Source organism: Molothrus ater, chromosome 3 (genome assembly GCF_012460135.2).
Source record: "Molothrus ater isolate BHLD 08-10-18 breed brown headed cowbird chromosome 3, BPBGC_Mater_1.1, whole genome shotgun sequence".
Taxonomy (NCBI): Eukaryota; Metazoa; Chordata; class Aves; order Passeriformes; family Icteridae; genus Molothrus; species Molothrus ater.
Window position 1 is genome coordinate 92,650,390 of NC_050480.2, and position 17,071 is coordinate 92,667,460.

The following is a 17,071-nucleotide window of genomic DNA, read 5'->3' on the forward strand; positions in this document are numbered from 1 at the left end:
TAGCAAACATTAAATAAAGAAATTATTTAACTGCTAACCGGGCTCCGTACAATGTTGCAGCCTTTCAGGAACCTTCGGTAGGTTATCGATCCGCTAGTGATTTACCTCCAGTTCAGCCATAGGGTGCAGGCATCACCATCCCTCGCTGGTGCTCGCGTTGACAACATTGCTCCTCTTGCCCACCGCTCCTGGAAGGCAGAAATTCGTCAGTCCCGCATGTCTGATCTGCTCGGCGGCAAGAGCAATGAATAGAATAGTTATCAGCTGTCGGGGTTTGTTTGCTTGTTTTGGTTTTTGTTTCGTTGTTTTGGTTTTGTTTTTTTTTTTTAAGGGAAGTTCTCAAAGCGAGCGCCCTGCGAGCCCTTCAACCCCCAGGCGGAGCCGCCTGGGCAGCCCCGCCGAACAAGGGAGAAAGGGAGAAAGGCGAGTTTCTGGCTGCTGGGGGCTTGCTGGGATTTCCCCTCGCCGCAGACCCACGGCAGGAACCCGGGCGCGATGTTGCAAGAATAAGAACCAACAACGCGTGACACTGTGGCACTTACGCGCAGATGCCAAAGCCCCTGGCAGCGCCCCGAGGTCCCTGGCTGGCTCCGAGGGAGCGGGCTGGGCACAGGGGGAGCCGTGAGCCGGGGGTGTGGAAGTGCCGGGCCTCCCCAGCGGGGCCGCGCTCCCCGGGGGCATTTTGGCTTCGCTCGCTTCCCATTCTTGCGGCGCTGGAACTCGGGAACTTCCAGCGCCGACGCCGCCGCGAGTCGCCGCGGCCCCACCGCTGCTGCCGCAGCCCCTCCTCCCCGTGCGTCGTATCCCTCCGCGCGCCGGCACCGCGCAGAGAAAGCGCCTTTCAGCCGCCCGCCCGCCGCCTTCCCGCCCACCCCGCCGACATCTTCTGCCACAGCCCGCCCGCCTTCCCGCTAATAAACGCGTAGCGCTCGCCCCTCTCTCCCCTCCAGCGCCGGACAGCGCTGGGGGCCCCCGCGGCAGCGGGGTGGTAGCCGGGGTCAGGAGAGTCCGGCTCCCCCCTCCCTGCCCTGCCTGGCCGCCCCCGCCAGGCAGCGCCGGGGACTCGGGGGGGCGCGCGGGGAAGGGGCGGCGCGCGGGGCCGTGGGGGCTGAGGAGGGGGCGCGGAGGAGGAGGGGACTCTTTCTCCTGGCGGAGGGATCGCGCTCGCTCGCGCTGGCTGGCGACGGCGGCGGCGTTGGCGGCGGGCGGCTGCGAGTTGTTGTTTCCTCCTCCTCCTGCTGCTGCTGCTGCTGCCCGTGGGTTGAATGGTGGAGCCGAGACTCTCCCCGGTGAACGAGCAGTGACAGCGACCGGGCGGGCGCATTTCGCTGGGACCCGACGCTGCCGCGGGAGCGCGGCCCGGGCAACCCCCCTTCTCCCCCTTTCCCCCCCTCCCCTCCCCGGTTTTCGCCTCGCCATGTCCGGGGACGGCGGCAGCCGGCACACGGCGGAGCTGCGAGCGGGTGAGTGGTGGCCGGGGGATCCGGAGAGGGGCGGCGGGCAGGGGGAAGAAAGGGAAGCCCGCGGGAAAGAGGCGAGCTCCAGCCCTGACGGCCTGTCCTCTCTCCGCAGAGCTCTACTTCCTCATCGCTCGCTTTTTGGAGGACGGACCATGCCAGCAAGCGGCTCAGGTAGGGGATGGAGGGATGGATGGATGGCTGGATGGATGGATGGATGGATGGATGGATGGATAGCGCCGCCGGGCCTGGTGGGGAGGGGGCGGCCGGGCAGGGCGGCTGATCGGGCGGCGCGCTGGCCGCTTCGTCGTCCTTCTCCCTTTTTCTCTCTTTTTGAAACCTTTTCTCACGCCTCGCTTTTGTTGTTGCTGCAGGTCCTGATCCGAGAAGTGGCGGAGAAAGAGGTAAGAGCGGCGCCGTGCACCCGGCACTCGCCCCGCCTGCGGCCTCCCTCCCCCTTCCCTCGCTCTCCCGCTTCCCCCGCCCCATCCCGGGCGCTGCCGGGGGGCTCCTCGGGGGCGGGGGGAGCCGCTCACGGGGCGCCCTCTCTTCCCTCCCTCAGCTGCTGCCCAAGCGCACGGACTGGACGGGCAAGGAGCATCCCCGGAGCTACGAGAACCTGGTAAGAGGAGCAGGCGCTGGTAACAGGAGAGAGCGCTGCGGCGGGCAAAGTTGTTTTTCCCCCTCCCTCACTCTCCCTGAACAGCCCGGTGAAAAAATTGAATTTCCCGCAAAAAAAAAAAAAAAAAAAAAAGGCACCAACTTAGGAAAAAAAAAGCAACAAAACTTTGGATTTTTTTTTTTTAATTTTAGTTTATTTCTGACAGCCTCTGTCCCTCCCTGTACCCCCTGTCAGTGTCCCGGGGCGGGCTCGGGCCGGGGTCCGGCCGGTGCCCGCCCGAGCGGGGTCAATAACAACGCGCGCGCCGGGCCCGGCCGCTCTCACTCCGCGACGTCACGGACGCGGTGCGGGCGGGCGCCGCAGCCGCGCGCGCGGCGCGGCGCCGGGCGGGGCGGGGCCAGCGGCGGCGGCGGGTGCCGGGGCGCGCGCGGCCGTGCGGGGGCGCTGTGCGCCGCGCGCGCACACAATGGCCGCGCTCCGCAGCCGCACCGCGCCGCGCCGAGCGTCTGCCCCGGGCGGGCCCGCCCGCCTGCCAGGTGCGCTGCGTCCCTGGCAGAGTTTTATACACCGTGTGCGGTGCGTGGGAGTAACCGGGATTGCCAGGGTCACATCAGAAATTTGATGGGTGGATTTTTGGTTGGTTCTTTTTTAAAACTTCCTAGTGTGTGCTTTTCATCACGGGTTAGATCAGTGATAAAGTCAAGTGTTCCTCTCAGCGATGTACCTCTGGCTAGCAGAGAGGGGCCTGGATTTTTTTCCCCTAACATGTTGTTAACTGCAGCACTTGGCAAAACAGCAAATGAGGTGTCTGAATTGTGTGTGTTAGCAACTTGTTGCTAGTATTGTGTTCATTGCAGGTACACTACTTTATAATTTAGTCTCTGAATTTCTGAAAACGATTTAAGAGAAAGGCTGAGTCCTGTTTGTGATGCTCATCAAAGAGAGATTTCCTTTGCTGGTTGCTTGTAGTACTTCTGAACTCCAGTACTTCTGAAACATAGATATGTTGAGAACTTTTGAACTTACACGAAAGGAGACAGAACCATCTCCATTTGTAATGCCTCTGATACTCCATTTGTAATGCCTCTGATAAAGACTGTTGCCATATACATTTTTTTAATTCTATAACAAATGTTGTCGTATGAAGCATAGGTATTTATTGTAGTTACAACAGATTTACTTGCAGCATTGCTTTTTTTCTGTAGCAAGAGTTGCATTGGCATAGGCATTTTCATGTGTATGGTGTGGAAGAGTTGACAGCAATTAGCTTGTGGAAAACATAAGAATACATACAAGTATTTTTTAACTTAAAATCAAATATGAAGAAACTCAACTGGGCATTTCAAAGTGCATGATATATTATGATATTCTTAGTTACTTATTTGTAAGGCTGTTTTACCCATTTCAAGGAGTTGCTTGGTAAAGCTTATCAATAACCTTTCTCTTTTGTCCTATAAATTATAAAGACTTGGAGGCACAGTCTTAGTGTAGCATGGATTTGAGTTTCTTCTATATAGTTAGAGTATAAAAGGATGTGAAAAAAAGAAAAGTGAGGAAAAAAAAGACACTTTAAAGCTTGAAGTAAGAAGAGTTGGTGGGAAATAAGTTCATTCAGACCCTTTCCAAGAAGCTTCTTTTCATTGTGGAATGCAGGTAAATACCAATTTAGTAAGCATAGGTAATGACATAAGATGTACTTCCTTAAAACTTGGACTTGATGCTGGATGCTTATATTCAGAGAGGTGATGCTGACTAGCTCCTTTCTCTTTTCCTTGTCTTCTCTTCAAAACAAAGTTTCCTTAGACTTCCTAATAAACATTTCTAAGTGCTTTCCCACCTTTTCCCTACCTAGATTTTGGAGGAGGCGTGTGTCTGTAATTGGTTACTTTGTTATTGATGTTTCCCTCCATCTGTATTTGTTCTTGCTTCAGCTGTCAAAGCTGTGTGAACTTTGTATTACTTGACATTTTAGGCATGTGAAAGCTGGCACGGAAGTGTATTTGCACATGACAGTTGTATTTTGTACAAAAGAAGAGTTTTTCACTGTGTCCTCTTTAAACAAAAACTTATTTGTCTCGAACCAAAGGATTCTTAGCTTTTGAGATAGAGAATGATTGAGCTAACGTTTGTTTTTTTTTTTTTTTTTAATTTTCCAGCATTAAGATGCGAACTCTTCCTTCTCAAGATGGCACGTTTTGCCATGTTTTGATACCCTTTCTCAGACATGAATGCCCTAAGCTTTCACTAAACTTTGTAGAGAGGTCTGAAGGGATAAAAGGCTAAAAAAATGAAATTACCAGTAAATGTAGTGTTAGATGTTTGACTTTTACTCTGGGAAGGAATGAGGGCTCTGTTTACTGGGATAAAATTTAATCCCAAGCTTCTCTTTCGTTGTGTACAAAATCATGCTTTTTATTATACCCATATTTTTGAAAAATAATTCCTTTAATATATATGAATATATTTTCAAGAGATGGTATTTCTGGTTTTGTCCTCATTTGAAAGCATTTATTTAAGAATTTTTATTCGAGTTAACTTTTTGTTATTAGACTGGAATTCACAGCCCTAGATGTTTTATTTCTGTTACTTAATTTGTGCAAATAATGTTAAATCTGGTGCAATTTTTGTCTTGCAAGTTACTTTAATTTTTCTGTTTGGTCAGTGAAAATAAATGTTTCATTTTATTAAATAAGCTAATACCATGCTGTGCATGCTTATAATGCCTAATACAGGCAAATATGTGAGTTTAGAAATGCTATTATATTATGTTCTTAAATTATTTTTCTTGAATTCCAGTATTCCTATATTATATTTTTCTAGAGTCAGTATGTGTGGTGAAATAAATAACATGAATATGGCTTTGATAGTGTAGGCTCTTATTTCAGAGTGCTGATCTCATTCTAATATTGCCAGTGTTAAGATTTCTATTTGTGCTATAACCAAGACCCTGTGACAATGGAGTCCCAGTAGGCCACTTTCAATACAGATCTACCAAGGATGGTGGGACTCTTCAGTAACAGATCTCAGATGTTTTGTGTTCTTCCTTCTGTTGTGAAGACTTGCAAATTGTAGGATAGCTTATTTTCTCTCTTTTGAAATATTGAGGTTTTCTTGCTATGGGAAACAGAAACTGAGAAATTTTAAGAGTTAACAGCAGAGCAAGGCAGCCCTGTGGATTGTTTAGACGTTTTGGATAAGATGTTTAAGTGTTGTGTTACATTTTTAAGCTTTTCAACACCTTTGTTAGGGCCTTTATTACATGAGCAAGCTTTGGCGCATCATTTGACTCCAGGGTAATTGTTTTTTTCATGTTGCAGTTTCCCTATGGGTGTAGCTGCACTAATTGTATGCTGTGGATGAAAGCTGTGCATTTCTGCTGCATCTTTTGTGTAGGCACGAGTGCTTATCCAAATGTGTGGTTAGTTGGATGAGGCAGCTGACCTGTCTCAAAAATGAACAGTAATTTTAAGATGGCTCAGCTCGTTTTGTGTGCTACACCATGGGTCTTACCGCCACCACGAGGGAGATGATAGGAGTGAGTGTGGAGGGGTTGGAGAAGGTGTTGCAGTTGCTTCTTCTGGGACCAAAGTAGACTTCATCTGAATGAAACCAACTGTTGACATTCACTTTGACAATTTGGAGCTACCATAGGGAATGTTGTGGGTTTTTTTTTGGTTGGTTTTTTTTTTTTTTGGTGTATGTGTGTGTTTTGTGGTGGTTTTTTGTTTTATTTTGTTTTTAAGGTCTTATCCAGAATATAAATGTAATTGTCATTTTCTCTGTTGAATTAGAATTTTATTCATGGTGGTGATGGTGGTGGTTGAGGAGGGAGAAAGCTGGGACTTCACACTAAATAGAATGGCCCAATATGTTTAATAGGCAGTATGTCTTGGTCTCAGGAACTGCTGATGATTGTTTTGCTGACATATGTGCCTTTCTCTTCTCCAGCCCACAATTCTTAATGTGATTTCAAGTAAAAATTACAAAACACTTTTTTCAGGCCATTTCACTGTTTTTTTTTGTTTTTTTTTTTTTTTTTTTTTTTTTTTTTTTTTTTTTTTTTTTTGTGGTGCAAACCTCCGCGAAGTTACAAAGAGTATCTGTGGGACTGGGACACTAAGTACATTGATACTGTGTTTCTTTGTTCATGTAATAGTTAAGTCTTCTAGCAGAATTGTGGTTACTATTTAGAAATTGTTTCTTAATAAGTAACCAGGTAATAAGTGGTTTATTTCTCTAGGAAAGAAAGCTTGTTCTGTAAAGATATTCCAAGAAATAGGGAACAAAATTGAGTTGAATCAGAGAGCTGCATTATCACCTAGATTTTATTAACAGTATTTTGAGGATAATCTATACAATATTTTGGAAGGTGAACTTGGCACTGTGGTAAGAAAACTGAAGTATTCTGATTGTTATCCTTAGCCAGATTTTTGGTCTCATTAACTGTGCTTCTGTTGGACATATATCAACTTGAATATATCCTCTGAGTTCTAAAAGACAAATGTGTCTGCTCTACAGACTATTCCCATAGTTGAGAACTTGGGTGATGTTAAAACCTCTCTGTTCAGACCAGTATATTTTGATATGGGGAAACACTTGTTTGTTTTAAGTAGCACCACACATTTGTTTGTTCCACAGATAATCAGGAGAAAAGGCCAAGCCAGCTGTGTTTTGTGCTAGTTCTTTCAAACTGGGACTAAGAAACACTGTTGAGAGATGGGATGAAGAGGAATATCAAGTTTCTAAAGTGTAACTTTTGTTTAAAAAACCCCAAACCCAACAAAACCCACAAAACATTATGAGAGAGTTTAAGAAAGGCAAATAGCTACAGGTAATTTAACAGGCACAGCTGAACATCTTAGTCCATAAGGCAAAAAATGCTGCCTCTGCTCACACCTTCTCATGTGCTAAGGTTGTGGCACACTGTTTATACTAAGGCTTGAGTTTATCTGCTCTGGCCTCCCACCTATTAAAAGCATTAAATAGTTGAAAAAATAATGTGTTCTTGGAATGGCTGGTTTCATACAGATGTATTTAATTAGAGAAAGAGTAATCTCACAGCAAAATAATAGTCATTCTGATTGGAAATAGTGGTTAAATATTTGTATAGTTTTAGCTCAAGCAGAATTGGAAGTATCCAAGAAATAAATAGTTTTGGGGAAAATTATTCTCCCTCCCTGTTGTTGGTTGTCCCTGCCCTGTCTCCCCCCTAAAAAAAAAAGAAAAAAGGGAATAAGAATTCTTCAGAGAAAACTACTTCCATTTTGTTGCAATTCCTAATTTTAAAGTGATAAGGCAGTAGCTGGTGGTACATGGTACTCTATTAGATTGATGATCTGATAGAGTACAACAATTACTGTAATTCAATTTGGGGCTTGTTTTGGGTAATATGTTACATAGCAGGGTAGTTAAAGTGGGATAGCTGCTGGTGTTAGTAAGATTGAGCTCTCACATCTTGGAATATAGGTAGCTGACTGACGTAGTTTTTGTTGTTAAATGTCCTTGTGTGGAAATGTGTCTTTCTGAAACATATTTACAGCCAATCTGGTAGTTGAACATGTTGACTGTTAGCAGGGTGAGGGGGGAAACTAACAATTTTTGAGAGAACGTTTCAGTGTGCAGAGTATTTGGAGCACTAGAATAAGGTCATATTTTACTTGATGTCTAAAACACTGGTGGTGAATAACTGCATTATGTATTGCAGATTTAACTAAAGGCTCTAGGTCAAATCATGATTCTTTTGTTTTATTCATTGTGATTCTGATGCTGAATTATGCTGCAGAGTCATGCAGAATGAAAATATAAGCACTTAGGTCTATTTCAAAGGTGATAAAGATTTGTATGTTAGTCCAGATAGGTGTGTAGCTGCATTTTGTGCATTCCCGTGCTGCTTGTTTGGAATGGGTGAAGTTGGGGTAGTTGGTAAAGGAGAGGTTTGAGGGCAATGTTGCTTCTGATTTTCTAGAAAATAATATTTATGCTTAAGATCTGAAAATTTTGTACTTGCCAACAGAGTTTAATTTATGTTACAGTAATGATTAAGAAGCGTTAACTTATGTGAAAAGACTGTGAGAACAAAAAGAGGGTTTATTATTTTACCTTAAAAGCACGTCTTCTACGCATTTCTTTTGGGAGCACAGACAGAATGTGACACTGAAAAAAGCCTAATAGGGCAAGGAAGAAAAACAACTAGAATTTCAGCGGAGACTGGCAGAGAAAAAATCCTGCACTTTTTATGCTGTTTGACATCACAGTTTTGGCATATAAATTTAAAATTCCTGTTTGTAGAGTCCAGTTTTCACTTTCATTTAGAGCTGTATGAATTTTAAATACTTGTACATCTGTTATTTTTTTCCTTTTGCTTTCCTTTCTCTCTTGGAATCATAGATTGATATCCAACCAAATTTTATTCTGTTCTTTCATTCTATTCATTTCAAATTTCATTCCGAATTGTGTTGAGCTTTCTGTTCTGACAAAGCTTCTAAAGTTACCATTAAAACAAAAAATTATTGTTTTGTTTCAATAATCTGACTTGAAAGTACTCAGGTTGTGGGTTTTTTGCATTGCAGGTATATTTTTGTTGATTCTAGGTTCTTTTTGCAGTTTGTCACTGCAAGAGTTGTTTCCTGGTAGGCTGCACCATGGAGCAATCTGAATAATTTTAGTTTAATGTATTAAATAAACTTATCTTGTCCTGTCTTGATTTGTTGCTACGAGGTTGTGGTTATCTTTTCTGCAATTCTCATTTTTCCTTTTTCAAAAGAGAGAAATTGGGTGAATTTCTGTTACACAGTTTTTTAATTAGTGACTTCCACCATAATACTCACACATACAAATTAGCACTGGAACAGACTTCCCAGAGTGATGGTTAAAGCCCCAAGCCTATTGCTGGCTGAGACATTTGGGCAGTGCCCCTAACACTGTACTTTAACTTTGGGTCAGCCCTGAAGTGGTCAGGCAGCTGGAGTAGATAAAGAATTTTATTTTTTTTAATGAAGAAATTATGTCACCTGGAGAAAATTAATAGCCTGTTTTAAATAAGTTATTCAAGTTCCACGTTTTATTTGTTTGTAGAAGAAGAAAAGGAAAAATAAATCAGTCCAAATAAAGACTTTATTAAATAAGTTTTCTTATCTGATTTTACAGAGAAACGAAGCCTATCTTTTTATTTAAGTTTCTTGTGTGTACTTTAGCTTTATGAAGGAAAACAAGGGCCGAATGTTGACTGTTCATGGTTCATGAAGTAGCTCTATAAAATTCCTGCAACTGACAAGTATTTAAATGGGCAGTGCCACTTCTGTTTTGGCAAAGTGTACAGCTCCCAAGTATTGTTGAATCAGTTTGTTAATGAGCTGCTGCAAATGCTGCTTAGTACTGAACTATGATTACTTAGACAAATGCTGTGAAGAAGCATCACACAACTACTGCATAATGTGTCATAAATAGCTCTTTTCACATAAATGGACTTAAACTAGAAGAGACTTCAGCGTGGGTGTAAGGTATATATTGAGATCTTTAATACAGATGATCAAGAGCAAAACAGATAGCTCTTATCAAAACATTTGCTTTAAAAGCTGCAAGAGGAATTGAGCCTACCTAGTTTCTGCTAAAATAAAAAGTGAGTGCATGGCTGATGACAAATCATGAGAAATATGACTCAAGATGTCAGCTTGCTGTAGTTTTGGAATGTGTCAAAGATTACTTACTTCATTTACTTTAGATTTTGTGCATTTCTTAGGATGTGTAAAACTGTAGGATCTTGAGCAGGATAAAATGACAACTGTATTGTGTATTTAGTTGTGTTATTCATGGTTAAACCAGAAAACTCCATAGTTTTTAATCTTTGAGAGATGAATTCAGATTCTGCAGATGTAAATTCTGGTTTCAGATGGAATTAAGAAAAGAGCAGTGTTTGTTAAATTTTTGTGCTCCTTTTGATAGGAGAGAGGAGAACAAAAGCTAAGGAAATGGATCAGGGCTGTTGATGGCAAAAGTGTATACAGCTTCATAACTTCTTATGGCTATTTAGATATTTTAGAGCTCTCATGCATATATTTTGACTGTGATTACTTCTTTAAGCAGAAAAAAGCATATTGATTTGCTATTCTGATTAATTTTTCTTATCATAATAATTCTGAATTATTTTTTGCCACTCTTCTGTGTGAATGTCTGATGACATTGAATTTAGCAATTTTAAATTAACTGATCTTTACGAAGAGCTGCAATTTTATTTAAGTAAAATAAAATATTTTTTTTAATAAAACTTTTTTTTTTTTGCTTGTGTCATTTTTGCAAGTTATTGAGCTTTTAGGCAGCCAAATTCAGACAGTTTGCAAGGCTTTCTAAAAATTTAATATAATCCATAGAAGGAAAACCTCTTTTTCCAGGAAGCAGCTAAACATTTGCCTACTGATGGGAGGTAGTAAATAAATTCTTATTTTGCCTTGCTTGCTGTGCAGATTTTGCTTTACTTATTCAACTGTTTTTATTTCAATCCACAAGTTTTTTCTCTTTTACCCATCTGATTTTCTCCACCATTCCACTGCAATGAGAATGAGCAAGTGGCTGCAGAAGGCTGAACTGCTGGCCAGTGTTAGACCAAGACAGGACAGAGAAAACTTTCCCTCCTTCACTAGGAGATTGTGGTGGTGGTAGGAATTACTGGTGTTAGCAAGGTTTTTCCAGAACCTCAGTTTCAGACATCAGCACTCTTTATGTTAACAAACTGCTGGAGTACATTAAATGATTGTGGTTGTCAGCAAGATAGGAGAACATTTGATGAAGAATGAGGTATATTCTGTTAGTTGAGTGTAATATAGAAGCATCATTCTGCCTAAGTGCAGTCAAGATCTCCTCTAGTTAAAGAATAACAAAACATCACAAGCTTTCTCTTCAGTATTTTGCTGTTTTCCCCCCTCTTCTGTGAAGTAAAACTGTGAAGATGTATTTCAGGCTGGATGAGGGACAAAACTACTACATGCCAAATTCTATACAAGCATCTGAGAAATTGAGTCTATTCTCCCCCTTTATTTATAATTTTAATTTGTTTCTGTTATAGTCTGAATTGACAATAGCTTTTGCGTTTTAAAAATGCTATTTCTTAGGCAAAAGCCATATGTTAGTAGGATTTTTACTGTTGTCACATACATTTCAAAAGCATTTTCCCCCCCTTATTATTTAAGACAGTTCTCTGATCTAGATTTATGTTAGTTCAAAAGAATAAACTGTTTTTATCTGGCAGTCATTAAAGGTGGTTTATTATCAAGTGGTGAGAAATTATGTTGCTGATAATAGGTGCTTGTTTTTGTACTGTGTAATTATGACCTGTTGCAAAAACTTGTCATGTTTCTAGATGCAAGAGGGACGACATATACCAATTTAAAAGTTGAGTTACTTAAGCCAACGTTTTTGTTTCAAAGCTTTAGATGTAAAATAAATCAAGCCAGTTGTGAAGTTTCAAGGTGTTTTAACTTAGGTAAATTGAGACAGAATGTTTTTTAATTTTCTTTTACAAAGCTATGTTATTTATTTAGTATTTGTAATTATTGAAGAAGTAAATGTTCCTGTCTTTACAATCTTTGTCTCATCTTTATCTTACAATAACTTAAATTGACCAGACCACTACTTAAATGTAACATTGAATATATACTTTTATTTTTTTTTTTTACTGTGGTTATAAGGGAGCTTATTAGCATGACCAATTGTGGCTTGAAGTCAGAAAGTAGTAAATACCAACAGTTCTCTGTACAAAATGGCATGTACTGAATAGAAGAATTAATTAGGACCAGCTGGAATGAATTATTGTACTTAAAGGTCATTATTCCTTTTTATCCTTTAATATCCTATAATTTTGTTACAAATTTGTGTAACAATCTGGGGGGGGAGAAGATTAAACCAGTAAGGCATCAAAAGTTTTGCATTCTTTCTCAAATGTTCTGTTTGCTCTTTGATGTAATAGGTGAAATACTACAGACACTTGGCACCTGATCACTTGCTTCAAATATGCCATCGACTTGGACCACTTCTAGAGCAAGAAATTCCACAAAGCGTCCCTGGAGTGCAGACATTATTGGGGGCTGGCAGACAGTCTTTGCTTCGTACAAACAAAAGTATGAAAATTGCATGAGCATTTGAGACTTCTTGATATTTCATACCTTTCCTGTGGTTTTGCATGAAAAAGCTCACTTGCCTTCATTTTTTGGTGTGATTTTTAACAAACAGGTTGCAAACATGTTGTATGGAAAGGATCTGCTCTTGCTGCACTACATTGTGGAAGGCCTCCAGAGTCCCCTGTAAATTATGGCAGTCCACCTAGTATAGGTGAGTCAATTTTATTCTGGCACTGCCATTTTAATACCTAACTCTCAGGGTGAATGATTATTATGATGGTGAGAGATAAATAGTAGTTCTGTTTATATTTACCCTTGTTAGTGTCACATACCTTACTTCTAGTGTTTTTATTAAGATGCTGTGTTTCTATATTTATTGTAAAATTTCTTCTGAAGCTAATTTTGTTTTTGAAGTATGAAATTGAATGAAATGTATTTAAACTATAACTACATACAAACAAAACTCTTTCTTAAAGATATAATAAGGCTGCCAGTAGATAAATAATTAGTATCATAGGGCAGCAAGGCCTACACCTATTGGTAGGAAAGTAAGTCTGGTAATGGTTACCTTTGGAAAGAATTGAGTCTTGTAGAAGTTTTTCTTTTTGCAGTCTGGTCCATTCACTAATTCTGTAGCTGTCCTTTAGCTTTCTCTGCTGTGCTATATCATGAAGGATGCATGTGCTGTATGTACTGTTGAAAAATTGAAAGCTGGAGGTCAGAGGTATTCTAGTTTTTATTTTTAAGCTCTCACATGGTCACTGAAATGCTTGTTAGCTTTCATGTTTTAAGAACAAAGATACACACTTGTTTAGTTGCTAGAAGGATCAAGATGTGATATTTTAGAAGATCCTTTAAGGAGCACCCTTTCTCTTTTTTTCATGTATAGAAAAATGAGCAGAATCACTGGCATCTTTTCATCTTTCTCTATTGATGTCCACTGAAGGGGAAATGATTAAGACCAAATTGTCTGTGTGGATTACACCAGAAAAGGACTGGTGTAGGTCTTTTTAATAAAATGGTAGTTGCAGATAGATGTGCAGTGTTGGATGAGAGTGGGCAGAGAATATCCCGTTGATTGGCTCTGGATCAGGTGCAGCTGCCTTGGCAAAAAAAAAAAAAGAGAAGATTTGCAGATGTATTGGGAAACTAATATATAACAAAGTATGTGAAAAAATATATTTACATACGCTATATATAGTATCACGGTATAAATATGTAGGCACACACTATTAGGGACAGAGACTTTTTTAATGTGGTAACTTGCCATGGCAATTCTTCAGTCTCTAAATTCCTTTTGGAGGCTTTTGGTAGCATCTAAGTTTTTAATGAATTTAAATAGATACAGATAACATGTATAATCAAGAGAGGTTAATTTGGGCTATTTGTATTTTTTCTTCAGTTGAAGAAACTCAAAATCAAATATCAAAATATACACCATTACACTTAATCTAGAGAACTATATTTCTCTCACAACAGCTGGATCAGAACCATGCTATAGCTAAACTCTCAGGTTCAGCACAGCCAATTTTGACTTGGTAGATGGCAGAGTATTTAGTGTCCTCGTAGCATTTCCATTTTAAAGCACAAGTTACATGCTTTCCATGATATTTCTGTAGATGCTTGGACTGTAGGCTGAGAGTGTGGTTTTGCTTGCTGTTTAGAGCTGAGCTTTAAGAATTCCTCAGCTGGTATGTGTATTGATCAGCAGTGGTTCACTTAAACCCTAATGTAGCACCTGCATCATTCAATGTGGTTTTGGTTAGAGCCACTGGTTTTGTGTTCACTTAGAGGGTATTTTCTGTGTTGTGCTCTAGGTGTGTAGGAGAAAATGCTTGTTGCTGGTTAGAAAATTCCCTTCTTGAGTGGTTGTGCAATGGCTTGATGATAATAGTCTTGGAAAATCTTGGGCTATTTTTGCAAGGTGACTGTAGGACTGAGCTTTTTAATAGTGAAGATTTCTTTAGTGGTTGCTTAGCTTTTCTTGTGAAGCTTTTCTTGTGTTAAAACATGTTGGAGGAATCAGAATGATTGAGGACTGTTTTATGTTGTACTGTGGCTTACAGTGTGTGGTAGCTGGTGTATACTTTTTAAAGGAAAAAAGATCAGTGTATGAGATCCATGGTAGCTGAAGTTCAAAGAAAGCTGTAGAGCTGCTGTGGTAGTGAAATAAAATGTTAAGAAAAATAACTTTCAGACTCTTTTTAGAGAAGAGCAAGTCAGGCTTTTTAAATAAATGTTATTTTTATTGAACCTTTTGTAAAGCACTGAATGTTTGCAAAATTACGGTTATTTCAAATATCACTTTTTTCATGACCAGTAATTTCCTTTTCCAAACATTCTTATAAGTGCTGGTAACTGAATGTTTTCAACTGTGAAGTGTATTTGAATTTTTGCGATATTTGGTTCAGAGCTGTATGCTAAAACATTTACTTTTGATGTATCTTACTCTGTCTACTCTGATCTCTCAATAAAATAAGGAACCTGAATGACGTTTCTTTTATAAATTGAATTAGATTTTTTTTTTCTGTTTCCTTAAATAACTTCCAGTTTTCCCCTGGGAAGACTACATTTTATGTAAAAAAAAAAGTTAGAACCTATTATTCTTCAGGCTGTATGTATTTCAGGTAGATAACCTACTAATGTTTAAGGAATAGGAATAAAGACATTGAAATTCTTCTGTGTTGTCCAGGAAAACTTAACTTACATTTCAGTGAATGTACAAAGTTGTTAATTTATTTCCTAGCCTGATGAATCAATGCAGGTATGATGCTGATGGGGTATTGTTTAGAATTATTTTTGTTGATATTGTGCCACCTGCCTTGTAGGTAGCTGGCTTATACCAATTAAAATAGATCTGTACAAGTACATATTTTCCCCTGGAAACTACAGAGTATCTGTAGAACATGATGAAAAGTAAAACTTGAATATGGAATAGTCTTTGTCCAGTTGGGCTCACTTGTGTATATCTTATATACTCTCATTCACTTGTATATATCTTATAAAAAAGTTGCTGAAGTGCTTAATAAAGAGCAAAAGCAGCTAAGTCATATGCTAATTTGTTTTGTTAAAGGTCTCATTTTTGTGGAGGCAGAAAGAGAGGTCTTTTCAGTAATTTTTGGGAACTGGTGAAAAAGGAACAAACCTAAGCATAAGCCTTCAAGAGACTTGAGTTCAGAACTCTTGTGAAAGCTGACCACTTGGGTGTGAGAATCTGAATGAAACTGGCTGTTTGTCCCTGACAGAGAAGATTTTTTTTTTTCTTGACCAGCAAAAATATCTGCCTTCCAAAACCAGTATTTCACAGTTTTGTAGAGTAATCAATCTCAAGAAAAGTTCTGAGGCATTTTACACTTTTTTCAGTATGTTTATTAAGTGGTATTGGTGTTTTGGCTGTAAAGAGAATGCCAGATTCTGAAAGCAGTGTAAATGTCTATTTTTAGAAATGCAGTAAATACTTTAGGCCTAAAAACTAACTTCCCAGTACTTTGTGCAACTCTATTATTCTGTTAACTATAGGAAGAAAATAAAGGCAAAGACTACATTTTTATTAAAAGATCTGTGTAAAAGTAACATCTTGTTATACACATTTAGTCAAGTCAAGAGTGAATTATACTAAAGTAAATGACTTGTTAGTGTGCAAGAATAAATAAGCGATAGAAGTCATGGAACTTTGAATAAAGTACCAATGGAGCTATATAGTGAAATAACTGAGGTATTACTGAAGTCAGAGAAGTTTGGAAGGTTGTGTAACTTTCATTTGTTTTTGTTTTTTGCTTCTTGAAATACCTCACATTTAGCCACTCTGAATTAGGAAGGGTTGGCAGTTGCTTTCATCAAGCAAATGAATATTGTATGGTAAGTTTGAGGTGTATATAAAATTTTTGTGTTTTCAGAAATACTCCAGTTAGGAGTTGATATTTTTTTACCTTCATGATTTGACCAGAGACAAGTTTTGGCTTGATAACATAGCAAGCTTAATCATTTTACTTGGTTGACAGTCATGTCTAAGTCAAGAGACTAGGAATACTGTATAGAGTTTGAAAGCTGAACAGAGGAATGGTAGGAAGTTAGAACTCAGCTCAAGCTGGTTGTTTTTTGGTTTGTTTTTTTTTTGGTCTTGGATGTCTTTGAAGAAGGGAGAAAAAAAGCCTTCAACAGCACCAAACAGAATGCTTGATACATTCAGTCTTACTAGCTTGGAGAGTGAAAGGAGTTGTCTAGCAGTCTCTACTACTATTTTTAACAGCTCTGAATTCTGTGGTATTCATTAGAGGCCTGTCTAGCCTCTTAAGTTAATGAAACTTGATTCAATAAGGGTAAGAGTTGTAAGTGAATTATATCCTTTGGGTATCCTTCCAGGATTCTTCTGAATCTGGTTCTATTTTTGTGTGACTGGATGGGGAATGAAGTTGGATTCTGGTTTTCAGAACAGAACTTCCATTAGTTAAATACAACTCCAGAAAGGAAGAAAATGAAAGATTGTGTATGCATTTTAAAAATGTAACCTGTACGTGGTACAAATTAAATTTGATTTATCACTGGCTAGTGGATAAGGCAGATTACTATCCCCCATCTTTAAGGCATATTCCATATTCAAGGATAAGACCATGTAAATAAGGAGATAGAATTGATCATATTGGTAAAATTAGAAAGTAGAAAGAAAGCCAAGTGGAAAAAAAAAGAGGGCTAATACTGCCATATCTTTCAGACGCCCAAATTTATCATCCTTCTAACAGGTTTCTGTTTTTCTTTGAGCTGCCTGTTCTATTTGGGGTGCGAATGAGTTAGAGAAGTTCTGAAACCATGAAGGCATTAATTTGGTGCCTATTGCATGCCTTTTGAGTGGGAGAAAATCTATACTCTTCTGCGAGTTCCACTGA

General features: G+C 39.8%; 1 protein-coding gene across 1 annotated transcript in view; it reads left to right on the forward strand.

Annotated features, from left to right (window-relative positions):
• The first annotated feature begins 1,167 nt into the window (after positions 1-1,167).
• The window catches only part of PHIP (pleckstrin homology domain interacting protein), a 108,898-nt gene continuing 92,994 nt past the window's right edge, over positions 1,168-17,071 (forward strand). Inside the window, exons 1-6 of the mRNA XM_036380897.2 lie at positions 1,168-1,463; positions 1,573-1,631; positions 1,832-1,861; positions 2,020-2,079; positions 12,038-12,188; positions 12,301-12,399. Coding sequence (XP_036236790.1) covers positions 1,418-1,463; positions 1,573-1,631; positions 1,832-1,861; positions 2,020-2,079; positions 12,038-12,188; positions 12,301-12,399 — 445 coding nt within the window. The 5' untranslated portion in view covers positions 1,168-1,417. The remainder of the gene's footprint in view (positions 1,464-1,572; positions 1,632-1,831; positions 1,862-2,019; positions 2,080-12,037; positions 12,189-12,300; positions 12,400-17,071) is intronic.